General features: G+C 39.7%; 2 protein-coding genes across 4 annotated transcripts in view; one reads left to right on the top strand and one right to left on the bottom strand.

The window, feature by feature from the left end:
* Positions 1-366: 366 nt before the first annotated feature.
* Positions 367-10,316, bottom strand: LOC133547170 (gastrula zinc finger protein XlCGF57.1-like). Of its 2 annotated transcripts, XR_009805353.1 has the most exons (3): positions 10,058-10,316; positions 1,551-4,114; positions 367-1,459 (listed from the first exon to the last, which is right to left on the bottom strand). XR_009805353.1 is itself a non-coding variant. In XM_061892990.1 (2 exons), exon 2 carries the CDS (start codon positions 4,062-4,064, stop codon positions 2,727-2,729), a length of 1,338 nt encoding a protein of 445 aa, XP_061748974.1. In that variant the 5' UTR covers positions 4,065-4,114; positions 10,058-10,316; the 3' UTR covers positions 367-2,726. The 2 variants fall into 2 exon arrangements, 1 of the variants encoding a protein (XP_061748974.1); XM_061892990.1 differs by having other exon boundaries at positions 367-4,114.
* Positions 10,317-10,647: 331 nt separating this feature from the next.
* LOC133547175 (oocyte zinc finger protein XlCOF8.4-like) overlaps positions 10,648-19,189 on the top strand; it is a 119,030-nt gene continuing 110,488 nt past the window's right edge. The window contains exons 1-3 of one of the 2 annotated variants that reach the window (XM_061892996.1): positions 10,648-10,777; positions 12,395-12,617; positions 17,116-18,327. In XM_061892996.1, coding sequence (XP_061748980.1) covers positions 12,395-12,617; positions 17,116-17,171 — 279 coding nt within the window. In that variant the 5' untranslated portion in view covers positions 10,648-10,777 and the 3' untranslated portion in view covers positions 17,172-18,327. Of the gene's footprint in view, positions 10,778-12,394; positions 12,618-17,115; positions 18,328-19,189 lie in introns of those variants that run through there. The other variant, XM_061892995.1, reaches the window with a different exon arrangement.

Consider the following 19,189-nt stretch of genomic DNA (forward strand, 5'->3'; position numbering starts at 1 on the left):
CCATCATAATTTGTGGTTTACATTTTTACAATCTTCAAATATGATGTATTTAGTTTTATTGAAGTTTAGTGACAGTTTATTGATGTGCAGCCATCTTTTTATGGTTAAGTTCTCTATGGATAAAATAAAATGAGAGTTAAATCAAGCGGTAATGAAGATTATTATATACATAATTACACTCAGTAGTGACAATTAAAGACACTTCCATCCTGTTCATTTGAGCAAAGAAAAGGAGTAGACTGTAATATTGTAAACAATAGAAGAATATTAATATCAGCAGTCAATATTCCAACATTGTGAAGCTGAGCTATGGTAAAAAACATATTCAGCATTGAAGGCTTTATGAGAGTGATGTAATGATCACAATCAGAAATACTTTATTAATCCCCACAGGGAATTTAAATTGTCAGCACTGTTATGACCATGTGTATATTAAATGTAATATTATATGAATACCATAATAAATTGGTACGTTTGGGGGATGTGTAATATTTTTTGTATGAACATCCTGAATGTTTTTGTGCTAGAATAGTTTTAATTAGTAGAGAGTGAAACAAATGAGGCAGTAATGATAATAATGGTTTGTTTTAAGCCTGTTTATGAATAATTAAAGATAATTAAGATACCAAAATGTAGCTTACATCCTCAGTGAGCTGAACTCCAGCAGTAAAGATGAGAGAAATAATGTGGAAAGGTCAGAAGTCAAATGTTTCTTCAGGTGATACATGGAGCCTCTGCTGCCACCCAGCGGCCGTTAGAAAGAATGCATACATTTTGTTTTGACCTCCTTAAAGCTGCTTTTTACTTTCTCTCCTGTTTGTGTCCAAGTCTGTAGTGTGGGCCATAGGACAGAAGGAAGACATTTTGTTAATAGACTGTGGAGGGCAGCAATACACCTAAGATGTTCTACTAGTCTGCTGGAAATAGAAAGGAGGAGAAAGCAAGATGGCGTTTGATGGAGAAAGTCTAAACGTGGGCATTATTGTTCTGTATTTTTAATCAGTGCATACATGTGCACATATATGTCCTTTAATAGAGTAAACATCAAAAATAATTGTTTGTATCTGAATGCACTTTGTATTTAACACCACCATTCTTAAATATGTTGTTTGTAAGAATGTGGGTGTTGTTGAGAAGATGATGCAGGTGTTCTGTCCAATTTAGCTAACTGTAAAAATGTGTTACTTAATCTAGTTTATTTGTAAAATAAATTGTTTTCCTGAATTATATTCTCCTCACTTTATCCAGACAGTCATTAGGACAAAAGACCCTGGGAGGAATTTGCCCTTTAAAAAGGGAAACCTATTCACTGTGGCAGGACAATATCAAGATGAATTGATCACATTTGTATAATCGGCTACGAGGCATTTTATTCTCATTGTACAGCACTTATCTTTGGGCTGATACTGATACTGATACTGATACTGTGTTGACCAGTTTGATGATTGAATGTCCAGTACTGTAGAAATGTGTTTGGATATGACAATCCCTTTATTCCAAGCTATCAAAATGAAATGAAAAGTAGGTTCTAGAACATTATGTATGCTGACCTTGGCTTGAATGGCACATTGTCACAGCAGTGAGACCTGACCACACACCACACCACACGCTCCAAAACTGTTTGTCCTCCATGCAATCACCCCCCAGTGTTCCCAGCTGAACACAATTAAAGGAGGCTACCCTGGCAACCGCACCATAGCAACAGTCCCAACCCTGTCGACACTTCCTGGTTCTCAACAGGAAGTGGGCGGAGCAATCTGCAGAAAGGGAAATTCAGCATGAACTGAAGCCAGCTATCAATCAGAGAAAACTAAATAAAAACAATATAAGCAAATAAGGAAATTTGGCTCCAACAGTCAGTTTTCGTCTTTTGGTGCAGTTGACCTTGTTCTTACATTTCTCCTTCCTCCTAGAGTTCCTGTGTTGCCTTTGTGGGCGGAGTTGTGGGACGTGCACAGCTGCTTCCAATTGACCCCGGTGCTACTTAAGCAGCACCTTGACAGCTGGATGGCACTCGGCGATTCCACTCCACGCCAGTTGATTCCATGCTTTGAGTATTTTGCTACCTTGGCCATTCCCAGTGCCATCCATCTTGGTGTTGTTTTGTTGTGTGCACGTCTTGTAACTCCAAACCAAGTTGACTTTATTTGTGTATAGAAGTAGCTTTTGTTATTTTTTCCAAAATGCACATTTAGTCTTCTCTTTTTCGCACCATCGTTTTTTGTTTCCTACTGTTTGGATTGTTTTTGTGAGTAGATTTCCGCAGTAAAAGAAGTGTGAACAGCACTCTGACAGAAGGAGTTCCTCCAAAACGCAACACCCTTTGGCGGACAAGTATGTGATTAAATGCTATACATATAAATAAATAAATGGGTTGTACTTGTATAGCGCTTTTCTACCTTCAAGGTACTCATATAAAATGAAAGAGACAAGTGGTAGAACAAATGGATGGATGTACAGTAAAGCTCTGTGGGATGATGTACATAATTAACTTTTCCCAAACATTCCAAACATTCCCATGTTTTCTGAAATTGATAATGTTTGAGGAATTCTAAAAAAGGGGGATAAATCATGAACAACTTTAAAAAACACTTGTCATGTGTAGTACTTGACTGAAAAAAGGTAATAATCTAAAATATCTCATCTATAAATCTTAGAAACTATGTGCTGATGTTTTTAGAAGGTCAAAGTTAAAGTCTGGACAGTTTATTTCAAATCCTGCAGTTTCATTTGCTGCTGCTGTTCTCACCAGCACACTTGTGTTTCTTACACTGGTACTTAGAAGACAATCTTTCACCACACACACTGCAACTCAACACTTTCTCTCCTGGGTGTCTTCTCATGTGTCTTTTCAAATGCTGACTTTGTAAAAAACTTTTACAACATACTGAACATGTAAAAGGTTTTTCTCCAGTGTGTGTTCTCACGTGTTCTTTCAAATAGTGCCGTTGCGCAAAATATTTACTGCAGATTGAACAGGAAAAAGGTTTTTCTCCAGTGTGTATTCTCATGTGCTTTTTGAAATTTTCCCTTCGAGTAAAATCTTTACCGCAGATTGAACATGAAAAAGGTTTTTCTCCAGTGTGTGTTCTCATGTGTACTTTCAAATGTGGCCTCTGAGTAAAATCTTTACCACAGATAGAACATGAAAAAGGTTTTTTTCCAGTGTGTGTTGTCATGTGTACTTTCAAATGTGGCCTCTGAGTAAAATCTTTACCACAGATAGAACATGAAAAAGGTTTTTCTCCAGTGTGTGTTCTCATGTGTACTTTTAAATCTGGCCTCTGAGTAAAATGTTTACCGCAGTTTGAACATGAAAAAGGTTTTTCTCCAGTGTGTGTTCTCATGTGTCTTTTCAATTTACTAGGATATTTAAAAGTTTTGTGACAGTGAGAACATGTGAAGCGAGTGTTGTCAGTGTGACATGTCTTATCATCTTTAGAGTCTTCATCATCAGTGTCAGGAGAGTGTGACGTTGTGTCCTCACTATCTGATAGTGGAGCTAAGAGCTTGTCTGCTTGTGATCCTCCACAGTGGTCTCCATCAGCTTCTGTTGTCATGTGTTGTGTTGAGCTGCTGCTTGGAGGCTCCCCCCCTCCCCTCTCCTCACTTTCACCTTTCACCTCATCATCTTCACTCTTCACAGGGACACCAGTCACTGGCATCTTGGTGACATCAACCTCCTCCAGTCCTTCAAGATGCTCTCCCTGCTGACTGATGCTGTGTTCCTCCTCTTCCTCTTTAATGTGAGGGCTCAGTGGATCCACCGCTTCCTTTTTAAAATGTGGTGTCAGTGGTTCCTCCATCTCCTCTTTAAAAAAGGGTAGCCATTGGTGTTCCTCTTCATTTTTAAAATGGGGGATCAGTGGGTATTCCTCTTCCGCCTTAATGTGAGGGGTCTGTGGATCCACTGCTTCCTTTTTAAAATGGGGTGTCAGTGGGTCCTCCTCTTCCTCTTTAAAATGGGGGATTAGTGGGTGTTCCTCTTCATTTTTAAAATGGGGGATCAGTGGGTATTCCTCTTCCTTCTTAATGAGGTTGTGCTGTGGCTCCTCCGTCTGCATCCTGAAGCTCCACTTCTGTTGCTCAGGGTGAAGATGTTCTTCACAGACGTCTGCAAGACAAACACAAGTTTGAGAAACATCCATATCTGCTCAGTCACATAATGCATTAAGTACTTTGACATGCACTTAGGAAAAACAAGTTATTGTATGAACTGTCTTGAAATCTCAGTGATGCACAAACACGTTACTCTTTACAACATTTTTCACAGGAAAAGAAAAACCAACTAGAACAACAAGCCTTTTTACTATGGATAAACGATTTGGTTTAAAATTGATTTTACGATATATTATTTCATATTGAATTACTAATAGAACCATTTTAAAACAGGCTACAGAGTCTCCTAATTTAGTTGTTGAAATATGCAGTAAAATATTACATCATTTCCAGTATTATTTCCTCAAATAAAGTAACCAGATATTAACAGTAAATAAACAAGTACATTAAAAATATTTTTTTCAACAAAATAATACAATTATAAATTACACAATATGTTACTGCATATGTCAGCTGCCAAATTAGGAGCTTTTGTAACCCGCTTTAAAATTCTTCTAGTATCAATTATACACCAAATTATATATTGTGACATATATTGTTATTAGGATATAGATTTGAGGTCATATCGCCCATACCAAACATTAGTTCGCCAAGACATTTTGTTTGGCCCATCAAATATATTTTTTAATATTCTTCAGATGTGTGTGTATGTTTAAAATGTGGGACTACTGTTCTACATCTCGTGGAAGTGTCATGTCATGGGGATGGTGTGCTTTCAACTAAGGGTGTGACGATACGGTCAGCTCACCAAAGGATACTCGATATTGGCTTTAGGAGAACAAGACAATATTTTGGTGGTTAACATGATTCTTACACATGTGTGTACTTCATGTGTATATGAATGTACTTTCCCTTGTGTGCTTAGTTTGATAAGTGGATAATATCTATAAACCACCTCAATTGTTTTACATCTTTAATTTGAAGGACTGTTTACTTATCTGACAAATTCAAAGGAAACAGCACTTTTTTAAAATGTTGCCTATCATTCACAATCCTTATGTAAGACATATGTTTTAAACTTTTATGAATGTAATTATTAAATAAACGTGAGCAAAAATCAGCTAACATTGGAGTCAATGGGAGTTCCTCTATTTGACCCACAAAGTCCTCCAAAAAAACTGCCAACAATACACCATTTACATTTTGTGACCTGAATATTAACCAAGTATTAGTGATATTGTTATTATAAGCACTAACGCTAAGGACCTACTTTTAGCGGCGCATTGATCACAGAAGTAACTAGCTTATGCTGCTATATTGACATACTGAGCTGCTTCCTCACCTCTAAGATAGTGAAAGCTAATTCTAGAATATAAATCATGCTTCTCACTTATGTAGTAGAAGGTTGTGGACATAAACCGAGAACTTGGTCAACACTGACATCCAACTTAGACCTGGAGATGGCTAGAAAGATTAAGTAATATGCTCTTTTGCACCCACCCTTTTTAACCGTTTGCGATGATTAATTCCTCATCTAAACGGGAAGACATGAACATCCCATCAGTCGGCATCCCAGTGAAAGCAGACATTGTATGTGTGGAGAGACACAGCCGACGGGCCGACAATGGGCGGAAAGCAGCAGCGCGGGCCCACCTGGAGGCCAGGAGGCGGGGCATGCGGCGGCGAGGAGAGGCATGACACACGCGAAGCGACACTGCAGCGGCAATCTGAGCCAGGTGCGTATATTACACACCTGCTTACAATCTGTCTATCTGCTGCTAGAGTACAAAAAGGGCGAGGGAGGAACGAGCGGGTGAGCAGCACGGAGGAGGAAACAACGGCCAGCAGACGAAGAGCGCAACGACCCACACCGAGAGAGCGATGACGCACCCCCACAGTGGACGCAAGCCCCGGACGCTGTTTAATATAGATTAGAATAGGCCGTGCAACTAATCATATGTCCTGAGTTCCAGTTGAAAGTGGGTGCAAGTTCATGCCCACGCACACACACTCTTATCGCCCACATTCTTCACACTGTTTACGTGGCTTCTTGGCCGAGGTCTGAAGGACAACACCAGATATGAAGTCAGAGTCCAGGGAGAAAAAAGCACCAGTCAATATCGCACAGAAGGAACCTTCCTGGTGTTACCTGACGGCACGACCACTGAGCTGCGACACCACTACAAAGGCACCTCCGTGCTCGTGCTCGTACCACCTGGCTTGGTAGCCTCGTACCCGCCTACCAAGCCAAAGACTTAGGTCCAATGATGAAATAGGGCGTAACTGCTGCTGATTGGACCGACACGCAGATACCACATTTTCAAAATTCCCCGTTGTCAATTAAAAACATAGTTATGGGCTGCACTTTGGACACACCTGCTGTAAGCTACAAGGAGCTAGCAGCTACACAACAGCTAAGCTAAAACAGCACTTTTAAGCATATCAAAAAATTATAGTTGCTTAATACGTACACAAAGTCTCCAAAACAAAAGTCTGATAGCAAGTATCCAGTAACAAACAAGTCTGCGTTAGCCAACATTCTGCGCCATGAGCTTGACTTCATGAATTATTGTGGCCACCAGGTGTTGGGAAAGATCAAATAAAACAATTGCAAAAGCATCCGTCACAAGGTTAGTGTTTTCTATATATTTGTGTCAATATGTAGAAGCATCCTCAGCCTTCCCGGGAAGGTCTATTCAGGTGTACTGGAGAGGAGTTTATGCCGCATAGTCGAACCTCAGATTTAGGAGGAACAGTGTGGTTTTCATCCTGGTCGTGGAACTGTGGACCAGCTCTATACTCTGGGCAGGGTCCTTGAGGGTGCATGGGAGTTTGCCCAACCAGTCTACATGTGTTTTGTGGACTTGGAGAAGGCATTCAACCGTGTCCCTCGGCAAGTCCTGTGGGGAGTGCTCAGAGAGTATGGGGTATTGGACTGTCTGATTGTGGCGGTCCGCTCCCTGTACGATCAGTGTCAGAACATAGTCCGCTCCCTGTACGATCAGTGTCAGAGCTTGGTCCGCATTGCCGGCAGTAAGTCGGACACTTTTCCAGTGAGGGTTGGACTCCGCCAAAGCGCCGATTCTGTTCATAACTTTTATGGACAGAATTTCTAGGCGCAGTCAAGGCGTTGAGGGGATCCGGTTTGGTGGCTGCACGATTAGGTCTCTTCATCTGGCCAGGAACTTTAGCTCTAACTGGATCGGTTTGCAACAGAGTGTGAAGCGACTGGGATGAGAATCAGCACCTCCAAATCCGAGTTCAAGGTTCTCGTACAGAAAAGGGTGGGGTGCCATCTCCGGGTTGGGGAGGAGACCCTGCCCCAAGTGGAGGAGTTCAAGTACCTTGGAGTCTTGTTCACAAGCGAGGGAAGAGTGGATCGTGAGATCGACAGGCGGATCGGTGCGGCGTCTTCAGTAATGGGGACGCTGTATCGATCCGTTGTGGTGAAGAAGGAGCTGAGCCGGAAGGCAAAGCTCTCAATTTACCGGTCGATCTACGTTCCCATCCTCACCTATGGTCATGAGCTTTGGGTCATGACCGAAAGGATAAAATCACTAGTACAAGTGTCCGAAGCGGTCTGTTTATTTCAAGTGTTAGTTTTCCCTTATTAGCTCTTGTGTTATTTATTTGACCCTATATTTATAAACAGTGTGACCTCGGACTATGTTAAGGTAACGTGTGGAGTTCCCCAGGGTTCGGTCCTTGGCCCTGCACTCTTCAGCATCTACATGCTGCCGCTAGGTGACATCATACGCAAATACGGTGTTAGCTTTCACTGTTATGCTGATGACACCCAACTCTACATGCCCCTAAAGCTGACCAACACGCCGGATTGTAGTCAGCTGGAGGCGTGTCTTAAGGAAATTAAACAATGGATGTCCGCTAACTTTTTGCAACTTAATGCCAAAAAAACGGAAATGCTGATTATGGGTCCTGCTAGACACCGACCTCTATTTAATAATACAACTCTAACATTTGACAACCAAATAATAAAACAAGGTGACTCGGTAAAGAATCTGGGTATTATCTTCGACCCAACTCTCTCCTTTGAGGCACACATTAAAAGCGTTACTAAAACGGCCTTCTTTCATCTCCGTAATATCGCTAAAATTCGCTCCATTTTGTCCACTAAAGACGCCGAGATCATTATCCATGCGTTTGTTACGTCTCGCCTCGATTACTGTAACGTATTATTTTCGGGTCTCCCCATGTCTAGCATTAAAAGATTACAGTTGGTAAAAAATGCGGCTGCTAGACTTTTGACAAGAACAAGAAAGTTTGATCACATTACGCCTGTACTGTATATACCTTTATATACATATATACATACATATATACTGTATATACCTTTATATACATATATACATACATATATACCTATACTGTATATACCTTTATATACATATATACATACATATATACCTATACTGGCTCACCTGCACTGGCTTCCTGTGCACTTAAGATGTGACTTTAAGGTTTTACTACTTACGTATAAAATACTACACCTTCTAGCTCCATCCTATCTTGCCGATTGTATTGTACCATATGTCCCGGCAAGAAATCTGCGTTCAAAAGACTCCGGCTTATTAGTGATTCCTAGAGCCCCAAAAAAGTCTGCGGGCTATAGAGCGTTTTCCGTTCGGGCTCCAGTACTCTGGAATGCCCTCCCGGTAACAGTTCGAGATGCTACCTCAGTAGAAGCATTTAAGTCTCATCTTAAAACTCATCTGTATACTCTAGCCTTTAAATAGACCTCCTTTTTAGACCAGTTGATCTGCCGCTTCTTTTCTTCCTCCTATGTCCCCCCCTCCCTTGTGGAGGGGGTCCGGTCCGATGACCATGGATGAAGTACTGACTGTCCAGAGTCGAGACCCAGGATGGACCGCTCGTCGGGACCCAGGATGGACTGCTCGCCTGTATCGGTTGGGGACATCTCTACGCTGCTGATCCGCTTGAGATGGTTTCCTGTGGACGGGACTCTCACTGCTGTCTTGGAGCCACTATGGATTGAACTTTCACAGTATCATGTTAGACCCGCTCGACATCCATTGCTTTCGGTCCCCTAGAGGGGGGGGGGTTGCCCACATCTGAGGTCCTCTCCAAGGTTTCTCATAGTCAGCATTGTCACTGGCGTCCCACTGGATGTGAATTCTCCCTGCCCACTGGGTGTGAGTTTTCCTTGCCCTTTTGTGGGTTCTTCCGAGGATGTTGTAGTCGTAATGATTTGTGCAGTCCTTTGAGACATTTGTGATTTGGGGCTATATAAATAAACATTGATTGATTGATTGATTGATATTTGTTCCCCCTACCGCACCTTTAGTTGGAGTCTTTGATCTTGTTATACGCAAATATAATGACAATCAAGTCTATTCTATTCTAAATGAGTTTCCTCCGCCTGGGTGGTGGGTCTCTCCCTTAGAGATAGGGTGAGAAGCTCTGTCATCCGGGAGAAACTCAAAGTAAAGCCGCTGCTCCTCCACATCGAGAGGAGCCAGATAAGGTGGTTCAGGCATCTGGTCAGGATGCCACCCGAACGCCTCCCTAGGGAGGTGTTTAGGGCACGTCCGACCGGTAGGAGGCCACGGGGAAGACCCAGGACACGTTGAATAGACTATGTCTCCTGGCTGGCCTGGGAACGCCTTGGGATCCCCCGGGAAGAGCTGGACGAAGTGGCTGGGGAGAGGAAAGTCTGGGGTTCCCTGCTTAGGCTGCTGCCCCCACGACCCGACCTCAGATAAGCAGAAGAAGATGGATGGAAGGCTGGATGTGTAACACAACTTGATGTTTCTTGAAAACAGCGTCCAGTAGTTGATGTTGTCGCTCCTTCTCCTCTTTTGTTGGACAAAATTCCTCCTTGTACTCTGCTATCGTTTTTTTTTTTTTTTTCTAACATCACAAACATTTCTTCAATGGCAGCAGTTAGTCGCTGATTCAGCAACACTCACATCATTTGTAATGTAGACATGTTCACACAATAAAAACACTTTACACTTACTTTGGATCTCTGCTTTGATGTTTCGATCACTTCCGCCTCTCTTTGTTAGCAGCTAACAAGCTAAGCTAACCAGCAGGCTAGGCTAGCACGTCAAAGTGCACTCAGACTAATGTATCCGCATACAAACAATTAATAACGACGTTTACTCTGTTAAACGACACACATGTGCACATGTACGTTGTAATTAAGACCTAGAAACCATAATAACCAAAACAACGTATTCTCCGCCAGACGCCATCTTGTTTTGTTCTTCCTCCTGTGTGACGTCATCAAGGGGTTGTCAATGGCGGAACGAATGTGGGCCAAACACGTGTTTCACTGGGACAATAGTGAGTGGTGCACACTTCCTTCAAACACGTGTTTCACTGGGACAATAGTGAGTCGTGCACACTTCCTTCAAACACGTGTTTCACTGGGACAATAGTGAGTGGTGCACACTTCCTTCAAACACGTGTTTCACTGGGACAATAGTGAGTGGTGCACACTTCCTTCAAACACGTGTTTCACTGGGACAATAGTGAGTGGTACACACTTCCTTCAAACACGTGTTTCACTGGGACAATAGTGAGTGGTGCACACTTCCTTCAAACACGTGTTTCACTGGGACAATAGTGAGTGGTGCACACTTCCTTCGCCCGGCCACAGAAGACAAAAAAGAGTTGCTGGTGTAACAATAGGAAGAATATATTCCACTCCTCTCTTGTACACGCGGCTTATGAGGTAATATACATGATATATTTTCATATTATTTATCTTATTTACCTCATATGTTGTTCGAAGCTAACGTGCTAGCGTTAGCCCGCTAGCAGGCCTTTGTAGCAAATGCGAGCGTTTTTTTTTGAGGAGTGTATTTTATATGTTCTCTATGAGAATTATATTGACTTATTTAATACTTTAACTGTTTTTTTGTTGTATATTACAGTCAGGCTTAACATCATTAAATATTTGTTACTAGAAAGAAACGAACGTCTCGAAATTTAAGTGTGGAATAAGTCACATGGTATAATAATAATAATAATACATTTTATTTGGTATAACGCTTTTCAGTGTACTCAAAGATGCTTTACAGGGTGAAAAAAAATATTATTGTTATTGTGATGACAGTGTAATATAATGTATTATTGCAGTGGTCTGCTTTATATTGGTGTCAACTTTATTAGCAATAAATACAAATGATGTTTGCACGCACTTCTATTACCTTGATAACATCCATCCATCCATTTTTCTACCGCTTGTCCCTATTTGGTGTTGCGAGGGGGGGCAGGGGGTGTTGGAGCCTATCAGCTGCATTGGGTGGACATATCATGGAAATTAAATCAACTGATGTTTGTTATTACGAATACACTATTTGCACAATTGTAAGTGATTAATGCTTATTCAGTCGGACTAAAATAAATATTTAATTAAATAAATGTTAAATATTAAAAATAGCTTTAATATACTGCACACAAAATGAATTTGCATCAATATTTTGTATGTAGTCGAAACATGAGGTACCCAAATATTCTAAATATTTGTTTACATTTATGAATTTGTATATATATATATATATATATATATATATATATATATGTGTATATGTATATATTTATATATATACTCACTGGCACTTGTTCCACGTGCTTCACTGCACTTCTGTTTGTTTTCTGTTGGGTTAAAAATGTTGCTTTCGCAGAAGAAAGTTAAAGTACCAATGATTGTCACACACACACTAGGTGTGGTGAAATGTGTCCTCTGCATTTGACCCATCCCCTTGATCACCCCCTGAGAGGTGAGGGGAGCAGTGGGCAGCAGCGGTGCCGCGCCCGGGAATCATTTTTGGTGATTTAACCCCCAATTCCAACCCTTGATGCTGAGTGCCAAGCAGGGAGGTAATGGAGAACAAGGAGAGGATATTGTGTGTAAAAGTAAAGCCAACCGACCACAGCTCTGTAGTCCTGGTCACCGTTGACGTGAGGTGGGACTATTTTGGAGGTGCACGTCAAGGTTGGCTGGTAGGTTGGTAGTGGGAGGAGCCAGTTGGCATCACTTGATGCTGCAGCACAATGACACTTTTGTACGTGCAGACTGACTTCATGCAGTCATGACGGTATTAAAATCCCAGCAGGAGGTTTTCTATAAGTTGTTACTTTTTAATCAATAATTAATGTAAATGCAGAAAATAGGATCAATGACACAATTCATAATAATCAATAACTGATGATTATTCCATGTGTAGAAGAACATCACCACAAAGTGGTGTCAGTCCATTTGGAAAATATTATATTTGATAGACTAAAAAATATTTGACACATCTGAGCTGAAGTTTGTTTGTGTTGTCTTGCGGACGTCCAACAGATGAACGCTCGTCAAGAAGAACGTCCCCTTCAGCAGCAGGAGGATCCACAGCCCCCCCACATTAAAGAGGAAGAGGAGGAAGTGTGGATGAGTCAGGAGGGAGAGTGTCCTGTAGGGCAGGAGGAGGCTGATGTCAGCAAGTTTCCACTGACTGTTGTCTATGTGAAGACTGAAGAGCATGAAGACAAACCACCTGAGTCCTCACAGCTTCATCACAGTCCAAGTAAGCACAACATCCACATATCATCTAATACAATGTTTGTGACACATGTTCATCCGGGGGACACATTTATCACTAAAGATGGAGATATATTTGCTTTTTAACACCACCATTTAAAAATGAATGCTCATCAATCATCAACAGTGTAATTGCTGGGGTGTAACCATGTGACCTAGAGGCCGTCCTCCTTACCTCACGTGGTCAGATGAAGGCAAACATTCAATATGGCTACTGTTTATTTACCTTTGGCAGCACATATGTCAGCATATTTCAAAGGTTTAGTGGTGAAGATAAGAGCTGTATACCAAGTACCATTTTTTTTTTAGTACTGGTTCCGAAAGGCCTACAGAAAGCCACTACTAGCGACCACACAGTCTGATAGTTTATATATCAATGATGAAATATTAACATTGCAACACATGCCAATACGGCCGCTTTAGTTTACTAAATTGCAATTTTAAATTTCCAGGGAGTTTCGTCTTAAAAACGTTGCGTAATGATGACGTGTACGCAAGACGTCACGGGTTTTTAGGAAGTATGAGCGCTGCACACACACACAGCTAAAAGTCGTCTGCTTTAACGGCATAATTACACAGTATTTTGGAGATCTGTGTTGCTGAATCTTTTGCAATTTGTTCAATTAATATTGCAGAAGTCAAAGTAGAAAGATGGAGTTGGGAAGCTTTACCCTTTAGCCACACAAACACATGGTGATTCCTTGTTTAAAATTCCCGGAGGTGAAACTTTCCTATGGATCAGAGCGCGGTCAAGAGAACATGAATCACGACAGAATGTCAACCAGCAGGTTTCGGTGACAAAATTGTGGTTAAAACGTCGCTTCCTTACCGGAGAAAAGCTGAACTTGTGCCGTCCATAAAGCTGCCGTCAACTCCTCTGAGACATTGGCCTCAAGACACCCGTGGAGACACACCTCCGACTATCAGGTACTATTTAACTCACTAAAACACTAGCAACACAATAGAAAGATAAGGGATTTCCCAGAATTATCCTAGTAAATATGTCTAAAAACATCAAAATCCGTCCCAATGCAATTGCGTTTTTTTTTTTTTCTAGTCCGTCGCTATCAATATCCTCAAACACGAATCTTTCATCCGCGCTCAAATTAATGGGGAAATTGTCGTTTTCTCGGTCCGAATAGCTGTTTTTGTTGGAGGCTCCCATTAAAAACAATGTGAATATGTGAGGAGCCATCACACGGGTGACGTCATCTTCTACGACTTCCTGTAAAGGCAGTGCTTTTCTGTTAGCGACCAAAAGTTGCGAACTTTATCATGGATGTTCTCTACTAAATCCTTTCAGCAAAAATATGGCAATATCGTGAATGATCAAGTATGACACATAGAATGGACCTGCTATTCCCGTTTGAATAAAATCTCATTTCTGTAGGCCTTTAAATCTAATCGTTTGAATTTAGAGGACAACTGCACTTTTTGGGGGAATTTTTTCTATCCTTCACAATCATTATAAAATACATGACTATTGATATATATATTTTTAAATCACATTCTAACTCATAAATGTAAATAAAAGTCCACTTGCAATGGAGCCAAATAGAGGTCCTCTATAACCATCCAAAAAGCACCAACAATACTACATTTGCATTTTGTGGCTTGAATACCAACCAAGTATTAGTGATATTGTTATTATAAGTGGCCTCTCACCTGGGTAGTAGAAGGATGAGGACGTACTCTGACAAGTTGATTCCCTTTGACAGCCAATTTAGGCCCGAAAAGAGGCTTGGCTTCACCCCCCATACCGTGCGACGATTATGAGTCTTTCCTCATCTAAACGGGAATATAACAAGATTCTATCAGTCTGCGTTATAGTGACAGCAGACATTGTACAGTAAGTGATGTTGTATTATGTTTGTTGGCTCTCAGGAAGTCTGCAGTGTGTAATATTCAGTGATGTTGAAAAAAAAGCACATGTAGTGATGCTTTTTTGAAAGTGATGCGCTAATAAGCAAAAATACATAAATATTCCATCTTTTTAAAAAAGTACCTGTTACTAAATGACATATATACCTACTGCATGTACATAAAACCTTAATGGAAGTGTTTGGATGCTTTTTAAGTTATTTTTAGGCAGAATAGTGCGACTCTAGTAGCCTCTATTGTAAACAGATTGTGATCGCATTTATTACTATTTAGAATGCATAAAAAAGAAAATTATGTGTTCTTGATAGGCAAAATAAATTACAAAAGTGCGGTTTCCTTTTAAATGAAGTATATTTATTTAGCGCGTTTCTCTAGTGACTCAGAGCGCTTTACATAGTGAAACCCATGATCTAAGTTACATTTAAACCAGTGTGGGAGCAGGTGGGTAAAGTACCTTGCTCAAGGACACAACGGCAGTGAGTAGAATCGAACTTGAAACTGTCGAGTTGCCTTAGAATGTATTAAATTCAATCAAAATCTCGTAAAAATCATAAACACATCCTAGAAATGTCTCAATAATTCCATGAAGAATATTTTTATTTAGGAACTTTGTAATGTGATGTGTTTCTATCTACACTTCTGTTAAAATGTAATAATCACTTAGTCTTCTCTTTTGTTCAAATGTAATAATCACTGTCTTTGTTGTTTGATACTTTAGTTTTGGCTGATACTACAAATGTTGGTATCGATCCAGTACCAAATAGTTTCAGGGGCAGTATGGGTCATACCAATGCGGATTCTGGTATTTAAAGTCATCAGGATAATTGAATGATTACATTTTTGTTGGCAATCATAATCAGACAAAAACACAGGATGGTGGTGTTAGAATATCAATTGAATATTTAAATATGGCTCTGAATTAAATCATTAGGTTTATGCCCTTAAAGTCTTCCTTTTTACTGAGTTTGTAAACAATAACAAACTCAACAAAATATATATATATATATATATATATATATATATATATATATATATATATGTATATATATATATATATATATATATATATATATATATATATATATATATATATATATATATATATAATACAAAATATCGATCAAACTTCTGTAATTACCCTATATTGGTATTATGCTTGGTAATGTTATCGTGAATTTTTGTATGGATCAGTCCACATCTGTTTAAATTTAAGAGCTTTAGCAGGGTTTCTGTGCGTCATTAAAAAGCATTAAAAATCATTGAACGGACTTTGCCTAAATAAAGGCCTTAAATGGTGTTAAAAAGCATTAAAAACGAATTCCAGAGGCATTAAAATATTCACACAATCGTAGGCCGGGACCGATATAAATGAAAATAAACCTAATAACTTAATTATTGCCGTCATCAATATATTGCTATATCCAAGTGTGTCCTTCTTGGTCTGTGGATTTTAAACTGGACTAAGAGGTCTTACTTTGTTTATCCCACAGTAGACTTACATGAACAAAGTGGGCCTCTTGTCAGTCATTCACAATCTTTGTTTCGACTACTTGCAATTCTCCTCCACATGATTTCCTGTGTGCAGTAGTGTTAGCGACACTCACTTTCATGTTGGAGATGGAAATAGTCATTTTAATACAACGCTGTAGTACAGACCTCCGTATAGCTAGCCTTTGAGACACTAGTGATTTAGGGCTATATAAGTAAACATTGATTGATTGATAGCTGCCCAGGATATGCCTGTTTTATGATTCTTTAATTTTGGGCCTTTTAGAATCAGAATGTTTTCATCCCTTTGTGTCAATTAAGTGAAATTAGGTCTGACAACCTTTTGACAAGTTGACTTCATGTCCATTAGGACTTTTCAAAGTGTAAAATACCATCCGCCTTAAACAGAATGTTATACTTTGAAAGTAAACTGGATCATTTATTTTGTGTTCATACATGACTTCCTGTCCCACACGAGCAGATTTTAGCTCAATTGAACCACTTTGTTGTGTCGACCACTAAATATAGAAGCCAGGTGGTGGAAACTGACACATTGACTTGAAAACAAAAAACGGAAAACAAGTTTGTCGCTATGGGGGCGCCGTTCCACATCCAATGGAAATCCCCGGTTTCACATACAAACGTTGCTTGGCGAGATAAATGACGAAACATTACTTCAGGTTCAAGGCATGAAGCAAAAGGAAATACACTTTAAACCCACAGCACTCGCAGTGAGCAAACTCGACCACAAGATGGCATCATAGCTGAGACAACAATACAGAATACAGATTTACACTGTAAACAACCTCATCTTTTCTCCAAGTTTATACATCAGTAACTGACATTAACATCACAGGGGGCGCTGGAGCCTATCCCAGCTGCACTCAGGGAGATTGGTATATATGGCAATATAGATTTTAGGCCATATTGCCCACCCCTCGTAAAAAGTGGTCTTCTATTCCTGTGAATAATGTTGTAAAGAGCAATGTGTTTGTTTTCAGGCCAATTAATATAATCACTTGTTATTTTAAGTACATGTAAACTTACTGAATGCCTCATGTGACTGAGCAAATCTGGACATTTCTCAAGCATGTTTGTCATTGTGTGTCCTGCAGACGTCTGTGGAGAACAACGTCTGCCTGAAAAAAGGAGTGTAGCTTCAGGATGGTGAAGGAGGATCCTTCAAAGAGGAAGACCAGGCGCCACGGACCCTCTGGCGTCTCCTTTTCCTCTTTGACACAGACCCTTCCCTGTAAAAAGGAAGAGGAAGACTCACTGACGCCCCACATTAAAGAGGAAGAGGAGGAACACAGCATCACTCAAGAGGGAGATCATCTTGAAGGACTGGAGGAGTTCCCAGTGACTGGTGTCCCTGTGAAGAGTGAAGATGATGAGGTGAAAGGTGAAAGTGAGGAGAGGGGAGGGGGGGAGCCTCCAAGCAGCAGCTCAACACAACACATGACAACAGAAGCTGATGGAGACCACTGTGGAGGATCACAAGCAGACAAGCTCTTAGCTCCACTATCAGATAGTGAGGACACAACGTCACACTCTCCTGACACTGATGATGAAGACTCTAAAGATGATAAGACATGTCACACTGACAACACTCACTTCACATGTTCTACCTGTCACAAAACATTTAAAAACCATTGTGATCTGAAAAGACACATGAGAACACACACTGGAGAAAAACCTTTTACTTGTTCAATCCGTAGTAAAGGTTTTGTAAAAAGTAGCTATTTGAAAGTACACATGAGAACACACACTGGCGAAAAACCTTTTTCCTGTTCAATCTGCAGTAAAGGTTTTGTACAAAGTAACAGTTTGAAAGTACACACTAGAACACACACTGGTGAAAAATCACATTCTTGTTCAATCTGCAACAGAAGCTTTTGTGACCGATCAAACCTTTTAGTACACATGAGAAGACACCCAGGAGAGAAAGTGTTGAGTTGCAGTGTGTGTGGTGAAAGATTGTCTTCTAAGTACCAGTGTAAGAAACACAAGTGTGCTGGCGAGAACAGCAGCAGCAAATGAAACTGCAGGATTTGAAATAAACTGTCCAGACTTTCATTTTGACTTTCTAACAACTTTATGATTCATTTGTTGGGTCTCTATAATCTATTTTATTCATTATCGTTATTACTCTGTATTATAATGATTGTGTTGTGATTGTTTTATATGTATGTCCCCAGACCTTTATGCAATATACAAGTGAGAGAAAATAGCAGATTTTTTTTTTTTGTTTTTGTGAAAGGATTTTGTTTTTACAAACTTACATTTGTGGATACATCAAATAAATCCAGTATTGTGTTCTAAACATTTTTTTATGTATTTTTTTCTTTTTTCAACATCCCCAAAACAACATCAATATCAGTCAAAGTTTGGAGTGTCGGACAAAAGCCAATATTGTACATCATCCCACAGAGATTTACTTTGCGTACATTCTTAAAATAAACTGTTTATTGTGTTTCTCAGTCACAGATCGAACAAGTGTTGTCTTCAATTGCAAAATAACATCTATAATATAATTTTAAGTGCTCAATTCCATGCTTTTTTTAAATTTAGATTAACTCTTTTATCTCAGAAAGAATGGAAACTTTTAAGTATTTTTTTGTTTCAGAGAAAATAAGAAGAAGAAGAAATAGAAAACAATTAAAAAAGATGCAGTAACTAGAATATTTCAAATAAAAGCCTATTTAAATTTTGTAATATTTCTTATTTGCAGGTCGTACTTAATTAAATCTTGAAATATTAAAATAGTTTTATCAGTCAATAAGTGCATCAGCGACCAAATGCCTTTTTCAAACCATTGCTGTTCAAAGATGGATTTGTTTCTCATTTTAATATAAGAACAATTCCATAGTGGAGTATTGTGTGTGATGAAGTTGTGTTTGTAAATTAGTTTCCAGTACAACAACACTTGCTGGTAGGGATGGGTACTGTTCACTTCTAATTCCATGTTTTATGTGTTATATATGTCAATATATTGTGTGTTTGTATTTTGCCAACATGGTAGAATCACATGATAGGCAGGTTGTATCATGTTTTTCTGTTACCTTGAGGAAATGGCATAAAGAGGAAGATGACAATATAATGTCACTTGGACAATGATGTACAGAACAGAGGAGATGTATTTCATTTTAATTTTTGGTTTCAGGCAATTATTTTGTATTATTATTTTTT

Source organism: Nerophis ophidion, unplaced genomic scaffold (assembly GCF_033978795.1).
Source record: "Nerophis ophidion isolate RoL-2023_Sa unplaced genomic scaffold, RoL_Noph_v1.0 HiC_scaffold_77, whole genome shotgun sequence".
Taxonomy (NCBI): domain Eukaryota; kingdom Metazoa; phylum Chordata; class Actinopteri; order Syngnathiformes; family Syngnathidae; genus Nerophis; species Nerophis ophidion.